The 25,456-nt window shown below is 50.5% G+C and overlaps 1 protein-coding gene across 9 annotated transcripts in view; it reads right to left on the minus strand.

Moving 5' to 3' along the window:
• The window catches only part of pacsin3 (protein kinase C and casein kinase substrate in neurons 3), a 165,948-nt gene that overhangs the window by 39,176 nt on the left and 101,316 nt on the right, over positions 1-25,456 (minus strand). For 3 of the 9 annotated variants that reach the window (XM_060838361.1, XM_060838363.1, XM_060838360.1), the window contains exons 2-5: positions 22,870-22,911; positions 21,279-21,342; positions 2,828-2,916; positions 1,741-1,897 (exon numbers count right to left, since the gene is read on the minus strand). In XM_060838361.1, coding sequence (XP_060694344.1) covers positions 1,741-1,897; positions 2,828-2,872 — 202 coding nt within the window. In that variant the 5' untranslated portion in view covers positions 2,873-2,916; positions 21,279-21,342; positions 22,870-22,911. Of the gene's footprint in view, positions 1-1,740; positions 1,898-2,827; positions 2,917-15,236; positions 15,322-20,395; positions 20,561-21,278; positions 21,421-22,869; positions 22,912-25,456 lie in introns of those variants that run through there. The other 6 variants (XM_060838359.1, XM_060838367.1, XM_060838368.1 and 3 more) reach the window with 4 other exon arrangements.

Raw genomic sequence — 25,456 nt, forward strand, 5'->3', positions numbered from 1 at the left:
GTCAATAATGAGGGAGTGCTGCACTGTTGGAGGGTCAATACTGAGGGAATGCCGCACAGAAAAGGGGTCAGTGCCGAGGGAGTGCCACGCTGTCAGAAGGTCAGTACTGAGGGAATGGATCACTGATGAAGGGTCAGTACTGAGGGAGTGCTGCACTGTCGGAGGGTCAGTACAGAGGAAGTGCAGCACTGTCGGAGGGTCAGTACAGAGGAAGTGCCCACTGTCAGAGGGTCAGTACTGAGGGAGTGCCCAGTGTCAGAGGGTCAGTACTGAGGGAGTGCTGCACTGTCGGAGGGTCAGTACTGAGGGAGTGCTGCACTGTCGGAGGGTCAGTACTGAGGGAGTGCTGCACTGTCGGAGGGTCAGTACTGAGGGAGTGCTGCACTGTCGGAGGGTCAGTACTGAGGGAGTGCTGCACTGTCAGAGGGTCAGTACTGAGGGAGTGCTGCACTGTCGGAGGGTCAGTACTGAGGGAGTGCCCAGTGTCAGAGGGTCAGTACTGAGGGAGTGCCCAGTGTCAGAGGGTCAGTACTGAGGGAGTGCCGCACTGTCAGAGGGTCAGTGCTGAGGGAGTGCCGCACTGTCAGAGGGTCAGTGCTGAGGGAGTGCCACACTGAGGATTAGTACTCGGACAGTTGGAGGGGGGAATGAATTTGTAGATTATAAAAAATCTTTCTGAAGAGGAAGACATTCTGTCCAGTTCCCTGTTCGATATTATTGTCACAGATTACAGGAGATAGTCAGGTGAAGGCGTCATCATTGTTCCAACCCTCAGATAATAGGCCTCTTACCTCGTGACCACCTCCTGCTGTCCCCTCTTACCCCATCACCCTCCTGTCCCCTCTTACCCCGACCACCACCCTGCTCTCCCTCTCACCCCGACCATCACCCTCCTGTCCCCTCTTACCCCGACCACCACCCTGCTCTCCCTCTCACCCCGACCACCACCCTGCTGTCCCCTCTTACCCCGACCATCACCCCGCTCTCCCCCTTACCCCGACCACCACCCTGCTGTCCCCTCTCACCCCGAGCATCACCCTGCTGTCCCCTCTTACCCCGACCATCACCCTGCTCTCCCTCTCACCCCGACCATCACCCTGCTGTCCCCTCTTACCCCGACCACCACTCTGCTGTCCCCTCTTACCCCGACCACCACCCTGCTGTCCCCTCCTACCCCGACCATCACCCTGCTGTCCCCTCTTACCCCGACCACCACCCTGCTGTCCCCTCTCACCCCGAGCATCACCCTGTTGTCCCCTCTTACCCCGACCACCACCCTGCTGTCCCCTCTCACCCCGACCATCACCCTGCTGTCCCCTCTTACCCCGACCACCACCCTGCTGTCCCCTCCTACCCCGACCATCACCCTGCTCTCCCCCTTACCCCGAGCATCACCCTGTTGTCCCCTCTTACCCCGACCACCACCCTGCTGTCCCCTCTCACCCCGACCATCACCCTGCTGTCCCCTCTTACCCCGACCACCACCCTGCTGTCCCCTCCTACCCCGACCATCACCCTGCTCTCCCCCTTACCCCGACCATCCCCCTGCTGTCCCCTCTTACCCCGACCATCACCCTGCTCTCCCCCTTACCCCGACCATCCCCCTGCTGTCCCCTCTTACCCCGACCATCACCCTGCTCTCCCCCTTACCCCGACCATCCCCCTGCTGTCCCCTCTTACCCCGACCATCCCCCTGCTGTCCCCCCTTACCCCGACCATCACCCTGCTGGGCCCTCTTACCCTTCTCCACCACACTCTTCCATTTCTTGGACCAGCTAGCCAGCTTCTGGGCATACTGCTTCTCGATCTGTGCACGCTCCTGGAAGCAGCTGAGCAGTTCATTGCAGAGTTGGTGCCCATCGTCAAAACGGTTGACCGTCGTCCTGTACTGTCCCGGCTACCAGCACCGGGTGAAGGGAAAGACAAAGAGAGACTGAACATCACAAACCACACTGCGGTGCACAGAATCAATACCCTCCCCCAGCCCCCAGCCCCCACCCCCGCCCTCTGAGGGGGCAGCTGCTGAGGGAGAGAGGCCGCGATAGGCGAGGGAGAGAGGCCGCGATAGGCGAGGGAGAGAGACCGCGATAGGCGAGGGAGAGAGACCGCGATAGGCGAGGGAGTGAGGCCGCGATAGGCGAGGGAGTGAGGCCGCGATAGGCGAGGGAGAGAGGCCGCGATAGGCGAGGGAGAGAGACCGCGATAGGCGAGGGAGAGAGACCGCGATAGGCGAGGGAGAGAGACCGCGATAGGCGAGGGAGTGAGGCCGCGATAGGCGAGGGAGAGAGGGAGTGATAGGCGAGGGAGAGAGAGACTGCGATACGAGGGGGGAGAGGCATGTGAGGCATGGTGGAAGAGGGCGTGTGAGACATAGGGGAGGGGTATGCATGGTGAGCCGGCAGAGAGAATGCAAGGCAAGAGAGAGAATATGAGGAGGAGATGAGAGAACGCAATGGGGGCGTAGAACACAACGGGGAGAGAGAAAACGCAACAGGGGGGTGGAGAACTTGGCGGGAGGGTGAGATTGTGACGGGGCGCGGGGGAAGAGATCGAGGGCCGGAGAACACGAACAGTGGGAGAGAACAAGACCAAGCTGATGAGAAAGAGAGCGAGCCATGGAGGCAACAGATTGTCAGGCAGGAGAAAGAGACCAAAGGGGAGGATAGAAAGAGAGGAAGAGAGTGAGATGAAGGACAAGAGAATGGGGGTGGAGACACAGAGGGAGGGAATGAGAGCAAGGGGGGAGAGATTGAGGGAGTTGAGAGAGCTGTGCAGCGAGATGGAGGGTAATGAAGGAGGGAAGGACAAGTGAATCTGTGTGACTGACCTCCCAGAAGCTCTTTGCTATTTCTTCGCCCTTCGCCAAGGACATGGCCGCTGTTCCCTTGCAGCACAGAATTTTGGCGGCTTTTTATTCTGTGGAAGAAAGGAATCCATCAGGAACCAATATTAAATGAATATTTTGCATCAGTTTTCACTGTGGAGAAAGAAACGGGGGCCAAAGAACAGAGGGAAATAAATACTGATGTTTTGAAAACTCCTCACATTACTGAACAGGAAGTGTTGGAGGTCTTTAGAAAACATAAAGGTGGATAAAACTTCAGGACCTGATCTAATGTATCCCAGAACGTTGTGGGAAGTTAGGGAAGAAATTTCAGCGTCTCTTGTAGAAATATTTGTATCATCTATAACAACGGGTGAAGTATTAAATGACTGTAGAATGACTAATGCTGTGCTGTTGTTTAAGAAGGGATCTAAGGAGAAGCCTGGGACTATAGACCCGAGAGTCTGACTTTGGTGGTGACTAAGTTGTTGGAAGTGATTCTGATAGACAGGACTTATATGCATTTGGGGAGGCAAGGAATGATGAGGGATAGTCAGCATGGTTTTGTGCGTGGGAAATCATGTCTCACAAACTTGATTGAGTTTTTTGAGGAAGTAACAAGAAGGTTGATGAGGCCACAGCGGTAGACGTTACTTAGACTTTACTAAAGTCTTTCACAAGGTTCCGCATGGTAGACTAATCAGTAAAGTTAGATCACGTGGGATTCAAGCTCAACTTGCCAATTGGGCACAAAATTGGCTTAACAGCAGGAGACAGAGCGATGGTGAAATGTTTTTTCAGACTGGAGGCCTCTGACCAGCAGTGTTTCACAGGCTGGATCCACTTTTGTTTGACATTTATATAAATGATCTAGACGAGGATGTCGAAGGCATAGTTAATTAGTTTGCAGATCATAATTGGTGACATAGTGGACAGTGAAGGAGGTTATGTAAGATTACTAAGCGATCTTGATAAATTAGGTCAATGGACTGAAGAGTGGTAGATGGAGTTTAATTTGGATAAATGCGAGGTATTGCATTTTGGGAAAACAAACAAGGACAGGAATTATATAATTAAAGGTAGTGTAGTATTGTAGAACAGAGACCAAGGGGTTCAGGTATATAGTTCTTTGAAGTTAATGTCACACATAGACAGGGTGGTTAAGAAGGCATTTAGCATGATTGAGTGATGTTTTGAGCAATGAAGGCAAACATTGAGCAAAGGAGTTGGGACAATATGTTGAGGTTGTACAGGACATTAGTGAGGCCTCTTCTGGAGTACTCTGCCTAGTTCGGGCCCCCTGTTGTCGGAAGGATATTATTAAGCTGGAGGGGGTTCAGAAGAGAGTGACCAGAATGTTGCCGGAAATGGAAGGTTTCAGTAACTTGAGCATAGGAGGTGGAGGGGTGACCGCAATGAGGTTTATATATCATGAGGGATAGAGATAAGGTAAATGGCATGTGTCGTTTCCCAAGATTGGGGGATTTCAAGATTAGGGGGCATATTTTTAAGGTGAGAGAAGAAAGATTTTAAAAAGACATGTAGGGCAATTTTTAAAAAACAGATAAAGTCTGTGTGTGGAATGAACTCCTGGAGGAAGTGGTGAATGTGGGAACAGTTACAACATTTGAAAAACATTTCGGTCAGTACATGAGTAAGAGATGTTTGGAGGGATATGGGACTAGTTTAGTGTGGGAATAGAGTTGGCATGGATGTGCCATGGATGAAGGGCCTGTTTCTGTGTTGTATGATAGACATCTATGATAGTATAACAGAGACATCAGCTGTCACTGGTTCAACATCCCTCTCTCAAGGATGGGCAACACCCACTGCCTTGCACAGAGGGCAAAGCAACATTGGCATCTACAGCCTTCCCATAGTGAGGTAGAGACAGGGAATGGGTGAGGTGAGGTGAAGTGGTCAGAAAGAGGGGGTGGTCATTGTGAGGAGGTGGTCAGAGAGACGCAGGTCAGAGGTCGGGGGAATCAGAAGGAGAAGGGGTTGGGGGCAGAGAGAGGGGAGTCAGACAGAGGGAGGCTCAGACAGAGAGTTAGATAGGGAGATGAAGACTGGGAGAAAGAGTAATGGAGGAAGAGAAGAGTGAGGGAGAGAAAGGAAGGAAATCTGCAGCCTCGCCTGGTCTGGCCTACATGTAACTCCAGACCCACAACAATGTGGTTGACTCTCAACTGCCCTCCGAAATGGCCGAGAAAGCCATTCAGTTGTATTCATTGCTAAGAGGTCTCATCAAAGTAACCAACCCAGACAGATCACCCAGCATTGACCTTCAAACCGAGAAAGACAACAGCAGAAACAGCTTTGTTGACCCTGCAGAGTCCTCCTTACCAACAGCTGGGGGCTAGTGCCAAAATTTGGAAAGCTGTCTCACAGACTCGTGAAAAACAGCGTGATATAGTTGTACTCCCAGCATCATCAAAGACTACGGCTACCATTCTTGGATATGTCCTGTCCCACTGGCAGGACAGACCCAGCAGGTCTTATTTAAATTGTTATTACTCACCTCTAGAGCAGATGGGACTCGAACCTGGGCCTCCTAGTGCAGGGATAGGGACATGACCACTGTGCCACAATCAGGAGGGAGATGCCACAATCAGGAGGGTGAAAGGGAAGAAGGCGGCATATGTAAAGATGAGGCGTGAAGGTTCAGTTGGGGCGATAGAGAGATATAAGGTAGCCAGGAAGAATCTAAAGAGAGAGCTAAGAGCAGCGAGAAGGGGACATGGGAAGTCCTTAGTTGGTAGGATTAGGGAAAACCCAAAGGCTTTCTATAGGTATGTCAGGAATAAAAGGATGACTAGGGTAGGTATCGGTCCAGTCAAGGATAGTAGTGGGAAGTTGTGTGTGGAGGCGGAGGAGATTGGAGAGACACTAAATCAATACTTTTCATCAGTATTCACTCAGGAACAGGACACTGTTGCTGATGTGAATATGGAGTCACAAATGATTAGAATGGGTGCCCTGGAAATATGCAGGGAAGAGGTTCTGGGAATATTGGAGAGGATGAAAATAGATAAGTCTCCTGGGCCTGATGGCATTTACCCTAGGATCCTATGGGAAGCTAGGGAGGAGATAGCAGAGCCATTGGCCTGGATTTTTATGTCGTCATTGTCAACGGGAATAGTACCAGAGGACTGGAGGATAGCGAATGTGGTCCCCTTGTTCAAGAAAGGGAGTAGGGATAGGCCTAGTAACTATAGGCCAGTGAGTCTGACTTCAGTGGTGGGCAAAGTCTTAGAGAGAATGGTAAGGGATAAGATTTATGAACATCTGGATAGGAATAACGTGATCAAGGATAGCCAGCATGTTTTTGTGAAGGGCAGGTCGTGCCTCACAAACCTTATTGAGTTCTTTGAGAAGGTGACTAAGGAAGTGGATGAGGGTAAAGCAGTAGATGTTGTGTATATGGATTTTAGTAAGGCGTTCGATAAGGTTCCCCATGGTAGGCTAATGCTAAAACTACGGAGGTATGGCATTGAGGATACATTAGAGGTTTGGATTAGGAATTGGCTGGCTGGAAGGAGACAGAGGGTAGTAGTTGATGGACTAAGTTCATCTTGGAGTGCAGTTACTAGCGGTGTACCACAAGGATCTGTTTTGGGACCATTGCTTTTTGTTATCTTTATAAATGATCTAGAGGAAGGACTTGAAAGCTGGGTAAGCAAGTTTGCGGATGACACAAAAGTCGGTGGAGTTGTGGATAGTGAGGAAGGAAGTGGTAGGTTACAGCGGGATATAGATAAGTTGCAGAGCTGGGCAGAAAGGTGGCAAATGGAATTCAATGTAGCTAAGTGTGAAGTCATTCACTTTGGTAGGAGTAACAAGATGATGGATTACTGGGCTAATGGTAGGCTACTTGGTAGTGTGGATGAGCAGAGGGATCTTGGTGTCCATGTACACAGATCTCTGAAAGTTGCCACCCAGGTAAATAGTGCTGTGAGGGAGGCATATGGTGTACTGGGCTTTATTGGTAGAGGAATTGAGTTCCGGAGTCCTCAGGTCATGTTGCAACTGTATAAGACTCTGGTGCGGCCTCATCTGGAGTATTGTGTGCAGTTTTGGTCGCCATACTATAGGAAGGATGTGGAGGCATTGGAACGAGTGCAGAGGAGGTTTACCAGGATGTTGCCTGGAATGGTAGGAAAATCTTATGAGGAAAGGCTGAGGCACTTGGGGCTGTTCTCATTGGAGAAGAGAAGGTTTAGGGGAGATTTGATAGAGGTGTATAAGATGATTAGGGGTTTAGATAGGGTCGACACTGAGAACCTTTTACCGCTAATGGAGTCAGGTGTTACTAGGGGACACAGCTTTAAATTAAGGGGAGGTAGGTATAGGACAGATGTTAGGGGTAGATTCTTTACTCAGCGGGTTGTGAGTTCATGGAATGCCCTGCCAGTAGCAGTGGTGAACTCTCCTTCTTTATGGTCATTTAAGCGGGCATTGGATAGGCATTTGGAAGTTATTGGGCTAGTGTAGGTTAGGTAGGATTCGGTCGGCGCAACATCGAGGGCCGAAGGGCCTGTACTGCGCTGTATCTTTCTATGTTCTATGTTCTATGCCTGGGAGTCCTCAACTTTGACTCCAGATCTCATGGAGTCTCATGGCTTCAGGTTAAACATGAGCAAGGAAACCTCCTGCAGATGACAACATTCCATCCTCCCTTGGCTGATGAATTAGTACTCCTCCATCTTGAAAAACCTTTGGAAGAAGCACTGAGGTGGTGGCAAGGGCACAGAATGTACTCTGGGTCAGCAATTTCAACGTCCATCACCAGGGGTGGCTTGGCAGCAGCTGGTGAAGTCTAACCGGCCTAGAGTGGGATTGCGGCAGTTGGTGAGGGAACCAATAAGAGGGAAAAACAGACTTAACCTCATGTTTTTTTTACTAATCTGCTGGCTGCGCTCATTTCTGTCCATGACAGTATTGGTAAGAGCGACCACCAGAGTCCTGGAGATGAAGTCTCACTGAGAAGATCATCCATCATGTTGTGTGGCACTACCATTGTGCTAAAGGAGACAGACGTCAAACAGATCAAGCAACTCAAGACTGGGCATCCATGAGGCGCTATGGGTCATCAACAGCAGTACAGTTGTACTCCAGCACCATTTTCTATCTCATGGCCCAGCAATGCCCCACTCAACCATTACCATCAAGCCAGGGGATCAATTCCTGTTTAATGGACAGTGCAGGAAAAGTATGCGAAGATATACATAAAAATGAGATATCAACTTGGTAAAGATAGCAAACGGAATAACTTGCATGCCAAACAGAATAAGCAGCAAGAGATGCCGCAACCAACAGATCAATCCTAGCACATCCAGTCACAAATGGTGTTGGACAATTAACAGCTTATTGGAGGAAAGACTCCATAAATATCCCCATCCTCAATAATGGAAGAGACTAACACACCAGTGCAAATGGTAAGGCTAAAGCATTTGCAACAATCTTCAGTCAAAAGTGCCCCATGCATGATCCATCTCATCCTCCTCCAATGATCCCCAACAACACCGAAACCAATCTTCAGCTGATTCGCTTCGCTCCAGGTGGTATCAAAGAACAGTTGAAGGCACCAGTTACTGCAAAGCCTAGGGGCCCTGACAACATTTCAGCAATAATACTGAAGACGTTTCCCTGGCCAAGCGGTTCCAGTGCAGCTAGAACACTGTCATCGACCCAACAATGTGGAACATTGCCTAGGGATGTCCTGGAAAACAGCAGGACTAACCCAACCCAGCCAATTACTGCCCCATCAGCCTCCACTCAAACACCAGTAAAGTGATGGAAGGTTTCATCAACAATGTTATCGAGCAGCATCTGCTCAGCAATGCCGAATTCGGGTTCCACCAGGGCCACTCAGTGCCTGACCGCATTCCAGCCTTGTTTCAAACAGCTGAACTCCAGAGATGAAGCAGGAGAGAGTGACAGGCCTTGGAGTCAAGGCTATAATGGCATCAAGCACCCTGAGCAAAACTGGAATCAATCAGTACTAGGGGGCAAACTCTCTGCTGAGTGGACCATACCAGGCATACAGGAAGATGGCTGTACTTGTTGGAGGCCAGTCATCTCAGATCCAAGACATCTTTACAAGTGATCCTCATGGTAGTATCCTAGACACAATCATCTTCAGCTGCTTCATAAATGGCATTCCCTCCATTATAAGATCAGAGTTTGGATGTTTGATGTCGATTGCACAATACTCAGCACCATTCATAGAGTCATTCAGCACAGAGACAGGCCCGTCGGTCAAAACTGGTTCATACCGACCAAAACGTCCATCCACGCTAACCCCATTTCCTTGCCCTGTGCCCATATCCTCCTACACTTTGCCTATCCATATATTTGTACGAATGTTTTCAATGTTGTTAATGTACCCACCTCAACCATTCCATTGGCAGCTCATTCCATATGCGTACCACCCCCTGCATAATCAAGTTGCCCCTCAGGTTCCCTTTTATTCTTTCCCCTCTAACCTTAAACTGATGCCCTCTAGTCCTCAATTCCCCAACCCTGAGAAAAAGACTGAGTGCATTCACCCTATCCATGCCTCACATGATCTTATACACTTCTATAAGATCCCCCCTCAGTGTGCCCTACACTCGAAAGAAAGAAGTCCTAGCTTGTCTGACCTCTCCCTATGACTCAGACCCTAGAGTTCTGGCAACATCCTTGTACATTTCTTCTGCACTCTTTCCAGTTTAATAACATCCTTCCTACAGCAAGGTGAGGACTGCAAATGCTGGAGATCAGAGTAGAGAGTGTGTGGTGCTGGAAAAGCACAGCACGTCAGGCAGTATCCGAGGAGCAGGAGAATCGACCTTTCGGGCATAAGGCCATCATCAGGAATGATGGGCTTATGCCTGAAACTTCCGATTCTCCTGCTCCTCGAAAGCTGCCTGGACCTGCTGTGCTTTTCCAGCACCACTTTCGTTACTATAACAAGGTGACGAAAACTGAACACAATACTCCTTGTGTGGCCTCATCCACATCCTGTATAACTGCAACATAATTTCCTAACTTCTATAGTCACTGCCCTGTTTGATGAAGGCCAGTGGGCCCAAAGCCTTCTTCAATGCCCTGTCTACCTCTGTCTCCAGAGGGAGAGAGGGAGGGCAATGGGATGTTGAAACACACAGGTACAGGCTGGCTACGAGAACTCCAGGCAGTTGATTAGAACAAACAGTTTGAAGAAATGACAGTCTACATCAAGTGTAACTCAGAAGTGAGTGATTCTGGGAGAATTGAAATGTTTCGTCATATTCGGTCACCATTTTGGGAAGTGCAGCTGAAAAGAGTCTCAATCTGCACATGTCCAATCAAGGCCAGTTCATCGGGTGATGAAAATAGCCCAAGACTTACAACAGAGAAACAGAATTAATCTTTGAATCAAAACTTTGCATGACAGCAAAGGGATTGTACTGGAATTATATGAATCCCTGGGTAGGCATCAGCTGAAACACGGTGGACAGTTTCCATCTATAATTAAAAGGGTTTCTTCCACATGTTACAAATCAAACCTCACTATTCCTGGGGACACCTCAAAACTCAACATTGTTCAAAATATGCAAAAATCTCCAAGTTAACGATCAATCCTCAATCAAAGCAGACCCGCAAACATGAAATTGAGTCCGCCATCTGTACTTGACCTCACTCACCACTCTCATTTACAGCCCTGTCCCACTTTAGGAACTCCAGCCACTTCCACCTCATTCAACTAAATGATCTTCCAGCATGCACAAATATAAAGATACCCCAACCCATTTGAAAATAAGTAACCCCATCCGCAATAAAAAAGGAACCTACCCTTATATGAAGAGGCCCCAACCCAATGTACATACACAATAGTGATTCCGTAAAATAATTCTCACATTCCAAATATAAACATTGCCAGTCCTGAATATCAATGTTCCCCCATTCCCTAATAATAAACATCCCACATCCATATAAACCTCCTTCATCCCAAATAAACACGTTACTGTCCACATCCCTAATATAAACCTTTCCCATCCCCAATAGAAAGATCAGGTGAGCAGGTAGTGCAGGAGCTTCCTGTGGCAATCCCCACCTTTAAAATGTAAGGGGTGATGGATTTTCAGGGGAATGTAGTACTGACAGCTAGGTTCCTGATTCCAAGATTGGTCCTCTTGGAACGAGGGGTATGTCAGATTCCAAGCGATCAATTGTGAGAGAGAGGACCCTCTGGTCAGGGACAAAGACAGACGTTTCTGTGTCTTGACAAAAGAATGATGTGTTGCCTCTCTGGTGCCAGGGTCAAGGATGTCTCGGAGAATATTCTCAAAGAGGACAGTGATCAACAGAAGGCCACTGTACAAGTTAGTATCAAAAACAAAAGAAGAGAAAAGGAGGAGATTCTGAAGAGGGAAATTAGGGAGGAGGTTAAAAAGTAGGGTAATAATATCTGGATTCCTCCCAGTGGCACATGCTGGTGAGAGTAAAAATAGGAGGATAGAGCAGATAAATACATGGCTGAGCAGCTGTTGCAGGGGGCAGGGACTTGCATTTTTGGATTAAAGGAATCTCTTATAGATGTAACCTGTAAAAGGAGGATGGTTTGAACCTAAACTGGAAGGGAGCCAATATCGTAGCGGGGAGATTCCATACTCTGGGTGCCTTACCTGGAGGTCGTGTCAGTGGTGGGTGGGGAAGTTAGGGGGGTGGGGGAGCAAAGACATAGTGACGAAAGAGACAAGTCTGAGGCTGGTACAGTTGGAAAAGAGGAGCAAGTTACTTAGTCAAGGCACGCAACAGCAAGGTGGAGAATAAAGACTGATAAATTAAGCTGCATTTATTTCAATGCAAGAGAGCTGATATGTGAGGCAGATGAACTCAGGGCATAGTCGAGAAAATGGGATTGGGATATCACAACTATTATAGAAGTGTGGTTCAGGGAAGGGCAGGGCTGACAGTTTAATATTCCAGGGTATAGTTGGTACAGGAAGGATAGACCTGGAGGTGGGGTAAGAAAGGAGGGAGAGTGGCTTTTTTGATGAGGGATCAAATTACAGCTGTATTTAGGGAGGATACTCCTGGGAGCTATGTTCAATGAAGTTATTTGGATGGAACTGAGAAATAAAAAATGGATTGTACTATAGGGCCCCCAACAGTCAGCAGGAAATTGAGAAACAAATTTGTAAAAAGATCTCAGTTATCTGTGAGAATGATAAGGTTATAATGGTAGGGGATTTTAATTTTCTAAATATAGACTGGGACTGCCACAGTGTTAATGGGGTTGGATGGAGAGGAATTTGTTAAGTGTGTACAAAAAACATCTTAATCAGTATGTGGATGGACCTATCAGAGAAGGAACAAAACCTGACCAAGGCCCTGCGAAATAAGGCAGGGCCAGTGATTGAGGTGTCAGTGGGGGTGCACTTTGATGTCAATGATCACAATTATATTAGTTTTAAAATAGTTATGGAAAAGGATAGACCTTGTCTAAACAGTTAAAGTTCTAAATTGGAGTAAGGAGAATTTTGACAATATTTGGCAAGAACTTTCAAATGTTGATTGGAATTGGCAGATAGCTTTGGCAATTAGGGTTAAGGAGAATCCAAAGAGGTTCTACAAATACATGAAGGGCAAAATGGGCAAGATACTAAACAAGTATTACAAGATATTAAACCATGGAGAAGGATATGGAAGGTAGAAAACTTGGAGAAATAGTGAGATTTTGAAAAGTGTTCATATTACAGAATAGGAGGTGCTGGATGTGTTTAAACATATAAAGGTGGATAAATGATCAGGACCTGCTCGGATTAGATTAGACTTACAGTGTGGAAACAGGCCCTTCGGCCCAACAAGTCCACACCGACCCGCCGAAGCGCAACCCACCCATACCCCTACATTTACCCCTTACCTAACACTACGGGCAATTTAGCTTGGCCAATTCACCTGACCCGCACCTCTTTGGACTGTGGGAGGAAACCGGAGCACCCGGAGGAAACCCACGCAGACACGGGGAGAACGTGCAAACTCCACACAGTCAGTCGCCTGAGTCGGGAATTGAACACAGGTCTACAGGCGCTGTGAGGTGTATCCTAGAACTTTGTGGGAAGCCAGAGGAGTGATTGCTGGGCCCTTTGCTGACATATTTGGATCATCAATATCCACAGGTGAGTTGCTGGAAGACTAGACTGTGACTAATGTGGTGCCACAATTTAAGAAAGGTGGTAAGGGAAAGCCAGGGAGTTAAGACTGCTCAACCTGACATCAGTTGTTAGAGGGGATTCTGAGGGACAGAAAGCTGTGTTGACTATCTATAGTCAGTCCTTGCCTTTCGAAATACATGTGAGTTCTGTCCCTCAGAATCCCCTCCAACAACTTAGCTACCACTGACGTCAGGTTGAACGGTCTGTAGTGTGTGAGAAATCATGTTTTACTAACTTGATTCTTTTGAAGAAGTGACAAAGAATATTGATGAAGGCAGACCTTCAGCAAGGTGCTTGACAAAGTTCTGCATGGTAGACTGATAAGCAAGGTTAGATCACACAGAACCGAGAGAGAGCTAGCTAACTGGATACAAAATTGGCTTGATGGAAGGACACAGAATGTGGTGATGGAGCACTGTTCTTTTGGATTGGTGGCCTGCGACCAGTTGTGTGCTGGAAGGAACAGTTTTCGGTCCACGCTTTTCTTCATTTATATAAATCATTTAATTGTGAATAAAAGAGGAATGGTTAGTAAGTTTGCAGATGACACCAAAACTGGTGGTGTGGTGTAGTGGGCAGTGTGCAATGGGACCTTGATCAGATGGACCGATGGGCCAAGGAGTGGCAATTTCAATAAATGTGAAGTATTTTGCTAAGGGAAATCAAGGCAGGACTTATACAATTAATGGTAGAGCCCTGGGGAGTATTGCTGAACAAAGACCTTGGGTGCAGGTTCATATTTGCTTCAAAATGGTAGACAGCTAAGTGAAGAAGGTGTTTGGTACACTGGTCAGTGCATTAAGTGTAGGAGTTTGGAGATTATGTTGCAGCTGCACAGGACACTGGTTAGGAAAATTTGGAATACTGTGTACAGCTGGGTGGCATAGTGGCTTAGCGGTTAGCACTGCTGCCTCACAGCACCAGAGACCTGGGTTCAATTCCAGTCTTGGGCAACTGTCTGTGTGGATTTTGCATATTCTCCCTGTGTTTGCGTGGGTTTCCTCCGGGTGCTCTGTTTTCTCCCACAGTCCAAAGGTGTGCAGGTTAGGTAGCTTGGCCATGCTAAGTTGCCCGTAGTGTTCAGGGATGTGTAGGTTAGACACAGTAGTTAGGGGAAATGTAGAGTAATAGGGTAAGGGAATGGGTCTGGGTGGGATACTCTTCGGAGGTTCAGCATGGACTTGTTGGGCCGAAGGGCCTGTTTTCACACTGTAGGGATTCTATGAATTTCTGGTTGTCCTGCTTTAGAAAGGATGTTATTAAACTGGAAAGGGTGCAGAAAAGATTTACAAGGATGTCACTGAGATTGCAAGGTGGGATATGCTGGACGTTTTACCCTGCAACCAAGGAGGCTAAGGGGTGATTTTAAATCACGAAGGGCATAGATAAGGTGAACAGCAAAAGTTTTTTCTCCAGGGTAGGGGTGTCCAAAACTAGAGCTCATAGGTTTAAGACGAGAAGGGAAGATTTAAAAGGGAGCCGAGGGACAACTTTTTCACACAAAAGGTGGTGCATATATGGAATGAGCTGCCAGAGGAGGTGGTAGAGGTGGGTACAGTTACAACATTTAAGAGGCATTTGGACAGGTGCATGGACAGGAAAGGTTTAGCGGGATATGATTGAAAGGCAGACAATTGGGTCTAGTTCAGTTCAGGAAACCTGGATAAGTTGGGCTGAGGAGCCTGTATGACCCTATGACTCTATTCCCTGTCCCCAAGGCAAAGATTCCCTGTCCCTGACGCAAAAATCCCCATCCTGTTTTTAACCATGCCCAGACATACATATAACCACCTACAATCTGATTGTCAGGGGAAGGCTCTCCTCACTCTCTCACACCCCGACAGGTAAAGTCCAGGCCAGCTGTGAACTCCAATCCAGCCAAGGCTGTCTTCATTGTAAGGCACTTCCTGTGACTGGCGTGGGCTGCTACATTCACACAGCAATTCGGGTTGTACTGGGAGAGGGGCTCACGGTTGGTGAGGGACTGCCTCACCACATTCCTGCAAGGTGGGCTGCAGTGGCTTTAACTCCGAGCCTGGGCCTGGAAACTCTCACAGGAAAAGCAAACAGCAGGGGGACTGACTGTCAAATCAAAAGAGACAAATCGAGCAGGTAGAACCGAGAAGAGAAAGCAGGTGGCCACAATGCGCAACTCAGGTAACTATATCTGTCTGTCAGCAGGGAGAAAACCCACAGGAGCGGATGTGATCCAAAACCAAATTACTCACCCCACACCTTTACACTTGGAAAACTGGTCCTGAACTCTCAGTCCCTTCACACAGTAATCCTCCTGTTTCCAGTCGTCTTTGGGCTGAACTCTAGACCTGGAACTGATCGATGCAAAGCCCAGGGCTTGGCAGGCTCTCATCACCTGTTTATTATCAGGAGGACCAGCTTGTTATTGTCATACCTGCTTGGGGATCCAGGTCCAGGGGGAATCACACAGAGATCCTCATGTATACTGACAGAATGCAAATAGATGCACACGTACTGGGGCTGAGGGAGAACAAAAGTGTGCTGCACTGAATGTAGGGCCACACAGAGCCTGTCCCCTCATCACTGAGACTGAGTCAACTCAAACACCAGAACATTTCCTCAATTTTGAACAAGATGGACATTCAACTCTAAATATTAACTGATGCTGGGGGTCGAAAGGTGCTCAGTTGGAAAAGCACAGCCAGACAGGCAGCATCCGAGGAGCAGGAGAATCAACGTTTCGAGCATAAGCCCTTCAACAAGATTTGGAACAGGGTCTGTTTGCCGAGTGATAAATAGTTTCTGGAGGGGGGGGACGGATTGGTTGGGGGGAGTTAGGAGGAAGGTAGCTTGGAAGGTGATAGGTAGATGCAGGGGGGGGGGGGGGATGATGGTGATACGTTGGAGGGGACGGTAGAGATGATAGGTGGGAAGGGAGATGGAGAGATGGGACAGGTCAAGAGGGCGGTGCCAAGTTAGAGGGTGGGATCTGGGATGAGGTGGGGGGGGAGGGGGAAGGGAAGTTGAAGAAACTGGTGAAATCCACATTAATCCAGTGCAGTTGGAGGGTCCCAAGGAGGATGATGAGGGGGTCTTCCTCCAGGCATTCGGTGGTTAGGATTTGGTAGTGGAGGCGGGCCCCAACTCGCATGTCCTTGGCAGAGTGGGAGGGGGAGTTGAAGTGTTTGCCACAGGGTGGTGGGGTTATTTCGTGCGTGTGTCCCAGAGATGTTTTCCGAAATGTTCCACAAGTTGGCGTTCTGTCTCCACAATATAGAGGAGACACACTGAGAGCAACAGACACAGCAGATGAGGTATTTGAATGTGCAGAAAAATCTCTGCCATGCGTGGAAGCATTCTTTGGGGCCTTGGATGGATGTTGCCAGACCTGCTGCATATCTCTGTGTGTCCCCGCCAAGACTCACCAGTCAGAACGGTCACAGTACAATCACAGGAACAGACCAAAACTGGAACCAAGAGCCAGAGGTGAATACCACCACAACTTCATTACACTTCAGATATTCAGGAAGGACAAGTGTGAATACACATCACAGACATAAATAGCAAACTGGCTTAACAACAACTCAAAAGTGGTTCAAACATACAGTTCAGTGCCATGGATTCCAAGTTGACAGCACAACAGGAGCGGTGTCCCAGTGAGACGCAGAGTGAGATGGGAGCGGTGTCTCAGTGAGACGCAGAGCCAGAGGGGAGCGGTGTCTCAGTGAGACACAGAGTGAGACGGGAGCGGTGTCCCAGTGAGACGCAGAGTGAGACGGGAGCGGTGTCTCAGTGAGACACAGAGTGAGACGGGAGCGGTGTTCTCAGTGAGACACAGAGTGAGATGGGAGCGGTGTCCCAGTGAGACACAGAGCGAGACGGGAGCGGTGTCTCAGTGAGACACAGAGTGAGACGGGAGCGGTGTCTCAGTGAGACACAGAGCTTGACGGGAGCGGTGTCTCAGTGAGACACAGAGTGAGACGGGAGCGGTGTCTCAGTGAGACGCTGAGCGAGACGGGAGCGGTGTCCCAGTGAGACGCAGAGTGAGATGGGAGCGGTGTCCCAGTGAGACACAGAGTGAGACGGGAGCGGTGTTCTCAGTGAGACACAGAGTGAGATGGGAGCGGTGTCTCAGTGAGACGCAGAGCGAGACGGGAGCGGTGTTCTCAGTGAGACGCAGAGTGAGACGGGAGCGGTGTCCCAGTGAGACGCAGAGCGAGACGGGAGCGGTGTCTCAGTGAGACGCAGAGCGAGACGGGAGCGGTGTTCTCAGTGAGACGCAGAGCGAGACGGGAGCGGTGTCTCAGTGAGACGCAGAGCGAGACGGGAGCGGTGTCTCAGTGAGACGCAGAGCGAGACGGGAGCGGTGTTCTCAGTGAGACACAGAGTGAGACGGGAGCGGTGTCCCAGTGAGACGCAGAGCGAGACGGGAGCAGTGTCCCAGTGAGACACAGAGTGAGACGGGAGCGGTGTCTCAGTGAGACACAGAGTGAGACGGGAGCAGTGTCCCAGTGAGACACAGAGTGAGACGGGAGCGGTGTCTCAGTGAGATGGGAGCGGTGTCTCAGTGAGACGCAGAGCCAGACGGGAGCGGTGTCCCAGTGAGACACAGAGCCAGAGGGGAGCGGTGTCTCAGTGTATCACAGAGCCAGAGGGGAGCGGTGTCTCAGTGAGACGCAGAGTGAGATGGGAGCGGTGTCCCAGTGAGACACAGAGCCAGAGGGGAGCGGTGTCTCAGTGTATCACAGAGCCAGAGGGGAGCGGTGTCTCAGTGAGACGCAGAGTGAGACGGGAGTGGTGTTCTCAGTGAGACGCAGAGTGAGACGGGAGCAGTGTCCCAGTGAGACACAGAGTGAGACTGGAGCGGTGTCCCAGTGAGACGCAGAGTGAGACGGGAGCGGTGTCCCAGTGAGACACAGAGCCAGAGGGGAGCGGTGTCTCAGTGTATCACAGAGCCAGAGGGGAGCGGTGTCTCAGTGAGACGCAGAGTGAGATGGGAGCGGTGTCCCAGTGAGACACAGAGCCAGAGGGGAGCGGTGTCTCAGTGTATCACAGAGCCAGAGGGGAGCGGTGTCTCAGTGAGACGCAGAGTGAGACGGGAGCAGTGTCTCAGTGAGACGCAGAGTGAGACGGGAGCGGTGTTCTCAGTGAGACGCAGAGTGAGACGGGAGCAGTGTCCCAGTGAGACACAGAGTGAGACTGGAGCGGTGTCCCAGTGAGACGCAGAGTGAGACGGGAGCAGTGTCTCAGTGAGACGCAGAGTGAGACGGGAGCGGTGTTCTCAGTGAGACGCAGAGTGAGACGGGAGCAGTGTCCCAGTGAGACACAGAGTGAGACGGGAGCGGTGTCCCAGTGAGACACAGAGTGAGACGGGAGCAGTGTCCCAGTGAGACGCAGAGTGAGACGGGAGCGGTGTCCCAGTGAGATGTAGAGCCAGAGGGGAGCGGTGTCCCAGTGAGACACAGAGTGAGACGGGAGCGGTGTCCCAGTGAGACACAGAGTGAGACGGGAGCAGTGTCCCAGTGAGACGGGAGCAGTGTCTCAGTGAGACGCAGAGTGAGATGGGAGCGGTGTCCCAGTGAGACGGGAGCAGTGTCTCAGTGAGACGCAGAGTGAGATGGGAGCGGTGTCCCAGTGAGACGCAGAGTGAGATGGGAGCGGTGTCTCAGTGAGACGCAGAGTGAGATGGGAGCGGTGTCCCAGTGAGACGCAGAGTGAGATGGGAGCGGTGTCTCAGTGAGATGAAATGCAATTTCAGTTGCAGATTGACATCCCACTGAGAAAGCGACTCTCTTTCCAACACCTCCCTGTTGTGCTGCTTGGAGCTGTTGACTTGTCCCTTTACCTGAGCACTATGTTTTTGACATGGTGTCAGTGTGCTAGTGTTGGACTGTCATTGACAAAGTTAAAAATCACACGACATCAGGCTATAGTCAGAGTCAAAGAGTGTGGTGGTGGAAAAGCACAGCCGGTCAGGTAGCATCTGAGGAGCAGGAGAGTCAAAGTTTCGAGCGAGGTGCAGCATTTTGGGAAAGCAAATCTTAGCAGGATTTATACACTTAATGGTCAGGTTCTCGGGAGTGTTGCTGAACAAAGAGACCTTGGAGTGCAGGTTCATAGCTCCCTGAAAGTGGAGTGGCAGGTATATAGTACAGTGAAGAAGGCGTTTGGTATGCTTCCCTTTATTGGTCAGAGTACAGAGTACAGGAGTTGGGAGGTCATGTTGCGGTTAGGCCACTGTTGGAATATTACGTGCAATTCTGGTCTCCTTCCTATTGGAAAGATGCTGTGAAACTTGAAAAGGTTCAGAAAAGATTTACAAGGATGTTGCCAGGGTTGGAGGATTTGAGCTATCGGGAGAGGCTAGATAGGCTGGGGCTGTTTTCCCTGGAGCGTCGGAAGCTGAGGGGTGACCTTGTAGAGGTCATACAAAATTATGAGGGGCATGGAGAGGGTTAGGCAAAATCTTTTCCCTGGGGTCGGGGAGTCCATAACTAGGGTGAGAGGGGAAAGATATAAAAGGGGCAACTTTTTCAAGCAGAGGGTGGTACGTGTATGGAATGAGCTACCCGAGGAAGTGGTGGAGGCTGGTACAATTGCAACATTTAAAAGGCATTTGGATGGGTACATGAATAGGAAGGGTTTGGAGGGATATGGGCCGGGTGGGACTAGATTGGGTTGGGATATCTGGTCGACGTGGAGAGGTTGGAGCGAAGGGTCTGTTTCTGTGTTGTACATCTCTACAACTCTATAATCTCTCCATCTGGAATACTGACACCAGGTTATAGTCCAGCAGGTTTTCTTGGAAGCACAGGCTTTCGGAACGCTGCCCCTTCTTCAGGTGACTAGCTACGTGGTTAGCTTGAAAGAAAAATTGCACTATACTGTGAAAAACATTGTTAATTCCACATTTGAAAGCCTAATCCTTATATATAATGCCTGAAAAAGGAGCCGTGCTCCGAAAGCTTGTACTCCCAAATAAACCTGGTGCCATGTAACTTTTATTGATGTTTTTAACAGCAGTCTTTTCTTTGGGGTATGTGGTTTATTGCAGCAACTAAGATTTCCTGAATTTGAGAGTCACATTTGATCATGTTAACAAGTACCACAAACTGTCCAGGGTAAGTGTGGTCAGAGCATTCAGATCCCTAATCAGCACGCAGAGTGAGGTCCCCATTGTGTAGTCTTGGGGCAGTTTCTGCACTGAATGTTACATCCTCCTGCATGGGGGGCGGGGGGGGGGGGGGGGGTCAGAGCGAATGAAGCAACGTGCGGTCACTTGCCTGTCACCCATTCCCTTTCTGTCAACTCAGCCAGCTCCGAGCTGGGGGAGCGCGTACTAGTTAGGGGAAATTCATAGCCAGCTCCCATCAAAGCAACAAAGCGATTTGACAACAGAAATAAAACTTACAAGAAATGAGGTGGACAGGTCACGTGTCTAATGGTCTTGCACAGGAGCCTGCTTCCAATCGTTCCGTCTCTCTCTCCCTTCCTTACTCAGTCCGTCTCTCTCTCTCTCACTCATTCACTGTCTCGCCGTCTCTCTCCCTCCCTCCCTCTCAGGAGCCCCCTCGAGCTACCAAATCATTCTTATTAATAGGCTCCTGCTCCTTTTTATGAGCATGACGTTCATCACAAGCGCACATCACAAAGCACATTCCTTTGAGTCCGAGCCTCAAACCCTCCCTGTCACCCGATCAGGGGCCAGCAATAGCAGAGAGCACGTGGGTTGGGTTGGGCAGGGCAGGGCAGTTCTTTCACACACACTCGCAATACTGTGATATTTCACAGTCTGTGGGTCTCTGGATCTGAATACCACACCGTCCTCAGAATCCTAACTGTTGTGAAATCATCCTCCCCCACCATCTCATTCCGAATTGTTCCGCAAGGAAGACAGGGCATCAGGCCCTGGGCACTTGTTTTTTTTCCCCCAAAAAGCTGCCTTGTCCCAGAATACCATCTGGGAGTGGCACAAGGCCAGGCAAGGGCGGGGTGAGATATTTTAAAGCAGCTCTGGCCAGACGCCAGAAAGCTTTCTCTCACACACACACCCACACACACACGGCTGCAATACACAATATAACACAAGCCATCGGAGTTCTTCAATCCTGGCTAGACTGCTGCCTCACCATCGCCCATCCTCAACCCTCGCGCACTCCCCTCATCAGCCTCTCAATGTACCAACTCCTCTATGCAGCCTCAATCAGCATCCCTCACCCTCCTCTGTCTGTACAGGGTCCCAGTGATGCCTGCGCTCCCTAAAGTGAAGAAACGGAGGAAAGCGAGATACTTACAGTGCACCCTCCAGAATCAACGAGAGCCCAAGGCTGAGGGAAGGTGAATCTTCACAAGCAGTCACTGGAAAACAAGAGACTATGTCACCCAGATAAGGGGGAGGTGGCTGTGATACAACAGAAAGTGCTGCCAGTGATGGTGGGAGAGATGTGAATGGTGGGGATGACAGGGGGTGGTGGGTGAGATGGGAGTGGGAGTTGGGAGGGTAGGGAGAGATGGTTGGTGGGGTAAGGGAACCACCACCACCAGAATGGTGTAAATAAACTGCCTCCAATCAGCCAGAGGCAGAACAGCGAGGAGCTGATGGTAATAGAGACCCCTGTACTGCATCGAGTAAAAAATGAGGTCTGCAGATGCTGGAGATCACAGCTGCAAATGTGTTGCTGGTCAAAGCACAGCAGGTTAGGCAGCATCTCAGGAATAGAGAATTCGACGTTTCGAGCATAAGCCCTGTACTGCATCCCCAGGCAGCGAATTCTCACAGTACAAACACTCTGCTACTGGAGCTGCTCAACTCTAACCTAGTGAACAGCTGGACCCAGCACTGCCACGAACGTACAGCAGAATTTAACAGATTTAGCCTGCACCAAGCAACCTGACACCAAATTAGAGGGAAAAGCACGTCCTTCAAGACTGCAGATTCCCACTCGAAAATCAGCTCCTGCCAATATCTCTGAAATACACCCACCCTGCAAGGAAGCCCAACCCTGGGCAAAATCCTGACCCTGGCCTGAACCCCGAGCAAACCCTGAGCCTGGGGGAGGGGGGGCACATTGACCCCTAACCCTGGGGGAATAACTGAGCCCTGAGGGGGCAGGGGGAAGAACATGAAGCACCAAGGGGGGGGGGAACACTGAGCACCAAGGGGCAGTAACACTGAGCCCCAGTGGGTGGGGGGAGAACATAGAGTCCAAGGGGGAGGCAATGCCAACTAGTAACCCCGGGGTGGTGGGGGTGGGGGAGGAAGGAGGAGGTGGGGGGAGACCAGTCTGGACCAGATGTACCCAGCCCCGTCTACCCTGACTCCACCCTAGTCCCGATATCTCCCTAACTTCCACCTCACCCTAACCCAAATCCGGCCATGCTTTCGCCCCTCGCGCGTCTCTGCCCTTACTCTGACCGTGCCCTGACCCGATCCTGCCCTGGCTACCACCCTGCTCTAACTGACCAGCTCGGGTCAATGCTCTAAGCCCAGCATGAACTGACTCTAACCAGAATTCACCACGACCATTACATAACCCTGACCCCACCGTGATCCCAGCCCTCCTGGAGTGAACCTATCCAAACTGGCGGAGCCACATCCCCATCCTAACCCATAACCCTGACCCTGCAAATGACCCCAATGACCTGTCACCACCCCAACCGTGACCCTAATCCCACAGGACTCCCAAAACTCTCTGGAGGTGAGCAAGATAATCAGCGACCCTTCTTTTTCATGGGGCACGGTCCCCAAACCCTCCCGGACCTCAGGACACCCTCGGACATCCTTTGCCCCCAGAACTCCAAACCCCTAAACAAAATATTCCAAGGAAGCAGAATGAAGTAATCAGAGCTTGAATGGAGTTAGACAAGTCTGCCAGGAACTCCTACCTGTCGATCACAGCTGTCCGAGTATCCACAGGGAGGAAGCTTCTGGAAGAAGAGACAGCAATGTCAGAACTGACAATGACACACGTGAGCGGTATTTCACATGTATTGACAGGTTGGGTCAGAATTGACCAGACGGGCTGCTCACGCTCACCGAGACACGCAGACCTCCTCCCAGAGCATAAAGAACATTGCTCAGAGACAACACACTCATGACATCAGGAAATGGACACAACAGGCAAACGGTAACAGTCAGGACAGAGATCACAGGCAAACCCACAGTCTGGATGAGGCAGACAACAGGCAAAAACAACCAAACAGGAAGACAGAGACTGCAGACACACCAACCTAAGGGCAAAGTGCCAGGAAAACAGACAAGGGGGCAACAGACATATCAGCAACACACAGACTGGGGGCAAATCAGCAACACACAGACCGGGGGCAAATCAGCAACACACAGACTGGGGGCAAATCAGCAACACACAGACCGGGGGCAAATCAGCAACACACAGACCGGGGGCAAATCGGCAACACACAGACCGGGGGCAAATCGGCAACACACAGACCGGGGGCAAATCGGCAACACACACACTGGGGGCAAATCGGCAACACACACACTGGGGGCAAATCGGCAACACACAGACTGGGGGCAAATCGGCAACACACACACTGGGGGCAAATGAGCAACACACACACTGGGGGCAAATCGGCAACACACAGACTGGGGGCAAATGAGCAACACACAGACTGGGGGCAAATCGGCAACACACACACTGGGGGCAAATGAGCAACACACAGACTGGGGGCAAATCGGCAACACACAGACTGGGGGCAAATGAGCAACACACAGACTGGGGGCAAATCAGCAACACACAGACTGGGGGCAAATGAGCAACACACAGACTGGGGGCAAATGAGCAACACACAGACTGGGGGCAAATCAGCAACACACAGACCGGGGGCAAATCAGCAACACACAGACCGGGGGCAAATCAGCAACACAGACTGGGGGCATATCGGCAACACACAGACCGGGGGCAAATCGGCAACACACACACTGGGGGCAAATCGGCAACACACACACTGGGGGTAAATCGGCAACACACAGACTGGGGGCAAATCGGCAACACACAGACTGGGGGCAAATCGGCAACACACACACTGGGGGCAAATGAGCAACACACAGACTGGGGGCAAATCGGCAACACACAGACTGGGGGCAAATGAGCAACACACAGACTGGGGGCAAATGAGCAACACACAGACTGGGGGCAAATGAGCAACACACAGACTGGGGGCAAATCGGCAACACACAGACTGGGGGCAAATGAGCAACACACAGACTGGGGGCAAATGAGCAACACACAGACTGGGGGCAAATGAGCAACACACAGACTGGGGGCAAATCAGCAACACACAGACTGGGGGCAAATCAGCAACACACAGACTGGGGGCAAATCAGCAACACACACACTGGGGGCAAATCGGCAACACACAGACTGGGGGCAAATCGGCAACACACAGACTGGGGGCAAATCGGCAACACCCAGACTGGGGGCAAATGAGCAACACACAGACTGGGGGCAAATCAGCAACACACAGACTGGGGGCAAATCGGCAACACACACACTGGGGGCAAATCGGCAACACACAGACTGGGGGCAAATCGGCAACACACAGACTGGGGGCAAATCGGCAACACACACACTGGGGGCAAATGAGCAACACACACACTGGGGGCAAATCAGCAACACACAGACTGGGGGCAAATCAGCAACACACAGACTGGGGGCAAATCAGCAACACACAGACTGGGGGCAAATCAGCAACACACAGACTGGGGGCAAATCAGCAACACACAGACTGGGGGCAAATCAGCAACACACACACTGGGGGCAAATCAGCAACACACACACTGGGGGCAAATCAGCAACACACACTGGGGGCAAATCAGCAACACACAGACTGGGGGCAAATCGGCAACACACACTGGGGGCAAATCAGCAACACACAGACTGGGGGCAAATCGGCAACACAGACTGGGGGCAAATCGGCAACACACAGACTGGGGGCAAATCGGCAACACAGACTGGGGGCAAATCAGCAACACACACTGGGGGCAAATCGGCAACACAGACTGGGGGCAAATCAGCAACACACACACTGGGGGCAAATCGGCAACACACACACTGGGGGCAAATCGGCAACACAGACTGGGGGCAAATCAGCAACACACACACTGGGGGCAAACCGGCAACACACACACTGGGGGCAAATCGGCAACACAGAGACTGGGGGCAAATCGGCAACACAGAGACGGGGGCAAATCGGCAACACAGAAATGGGGGCAAATCAGCAACACACACACTGGGGGCAAACCGGCAACACACACACTGGGGGCAAATCAGCAACACACACTGGTGCAAATCAGCAACACACACACTGGGGGCAAATCGGCAACACACAGACTGGGGGCAAAATATAACTAAGGCGGGAAGGGGGCATAGGAACCAGCAACATTGAGGGGTCGGGTGCAGCAAGACAGGGGGAAAACAAGCAAGTGTGACTGGGGCAAACTGCCAACAGTGCG

Source organism: Hemiscyllium ocellatum, chromosome 18 (assembly GCF_020745735.1).
Source record: "Hemiscyllium ocellatum isolate sHemOce1 chromosome 18, sHemOce1.pat.X.cur, whole genome shotgun sequence".
Taxonomy (NCBI): Eukaryota; Metazoa; Chordata; class Chondrichthyes; order Orectolobiformes; family Hemiscylliidae; genus Hemiscyllium; species Hemiscyllium ocellatum.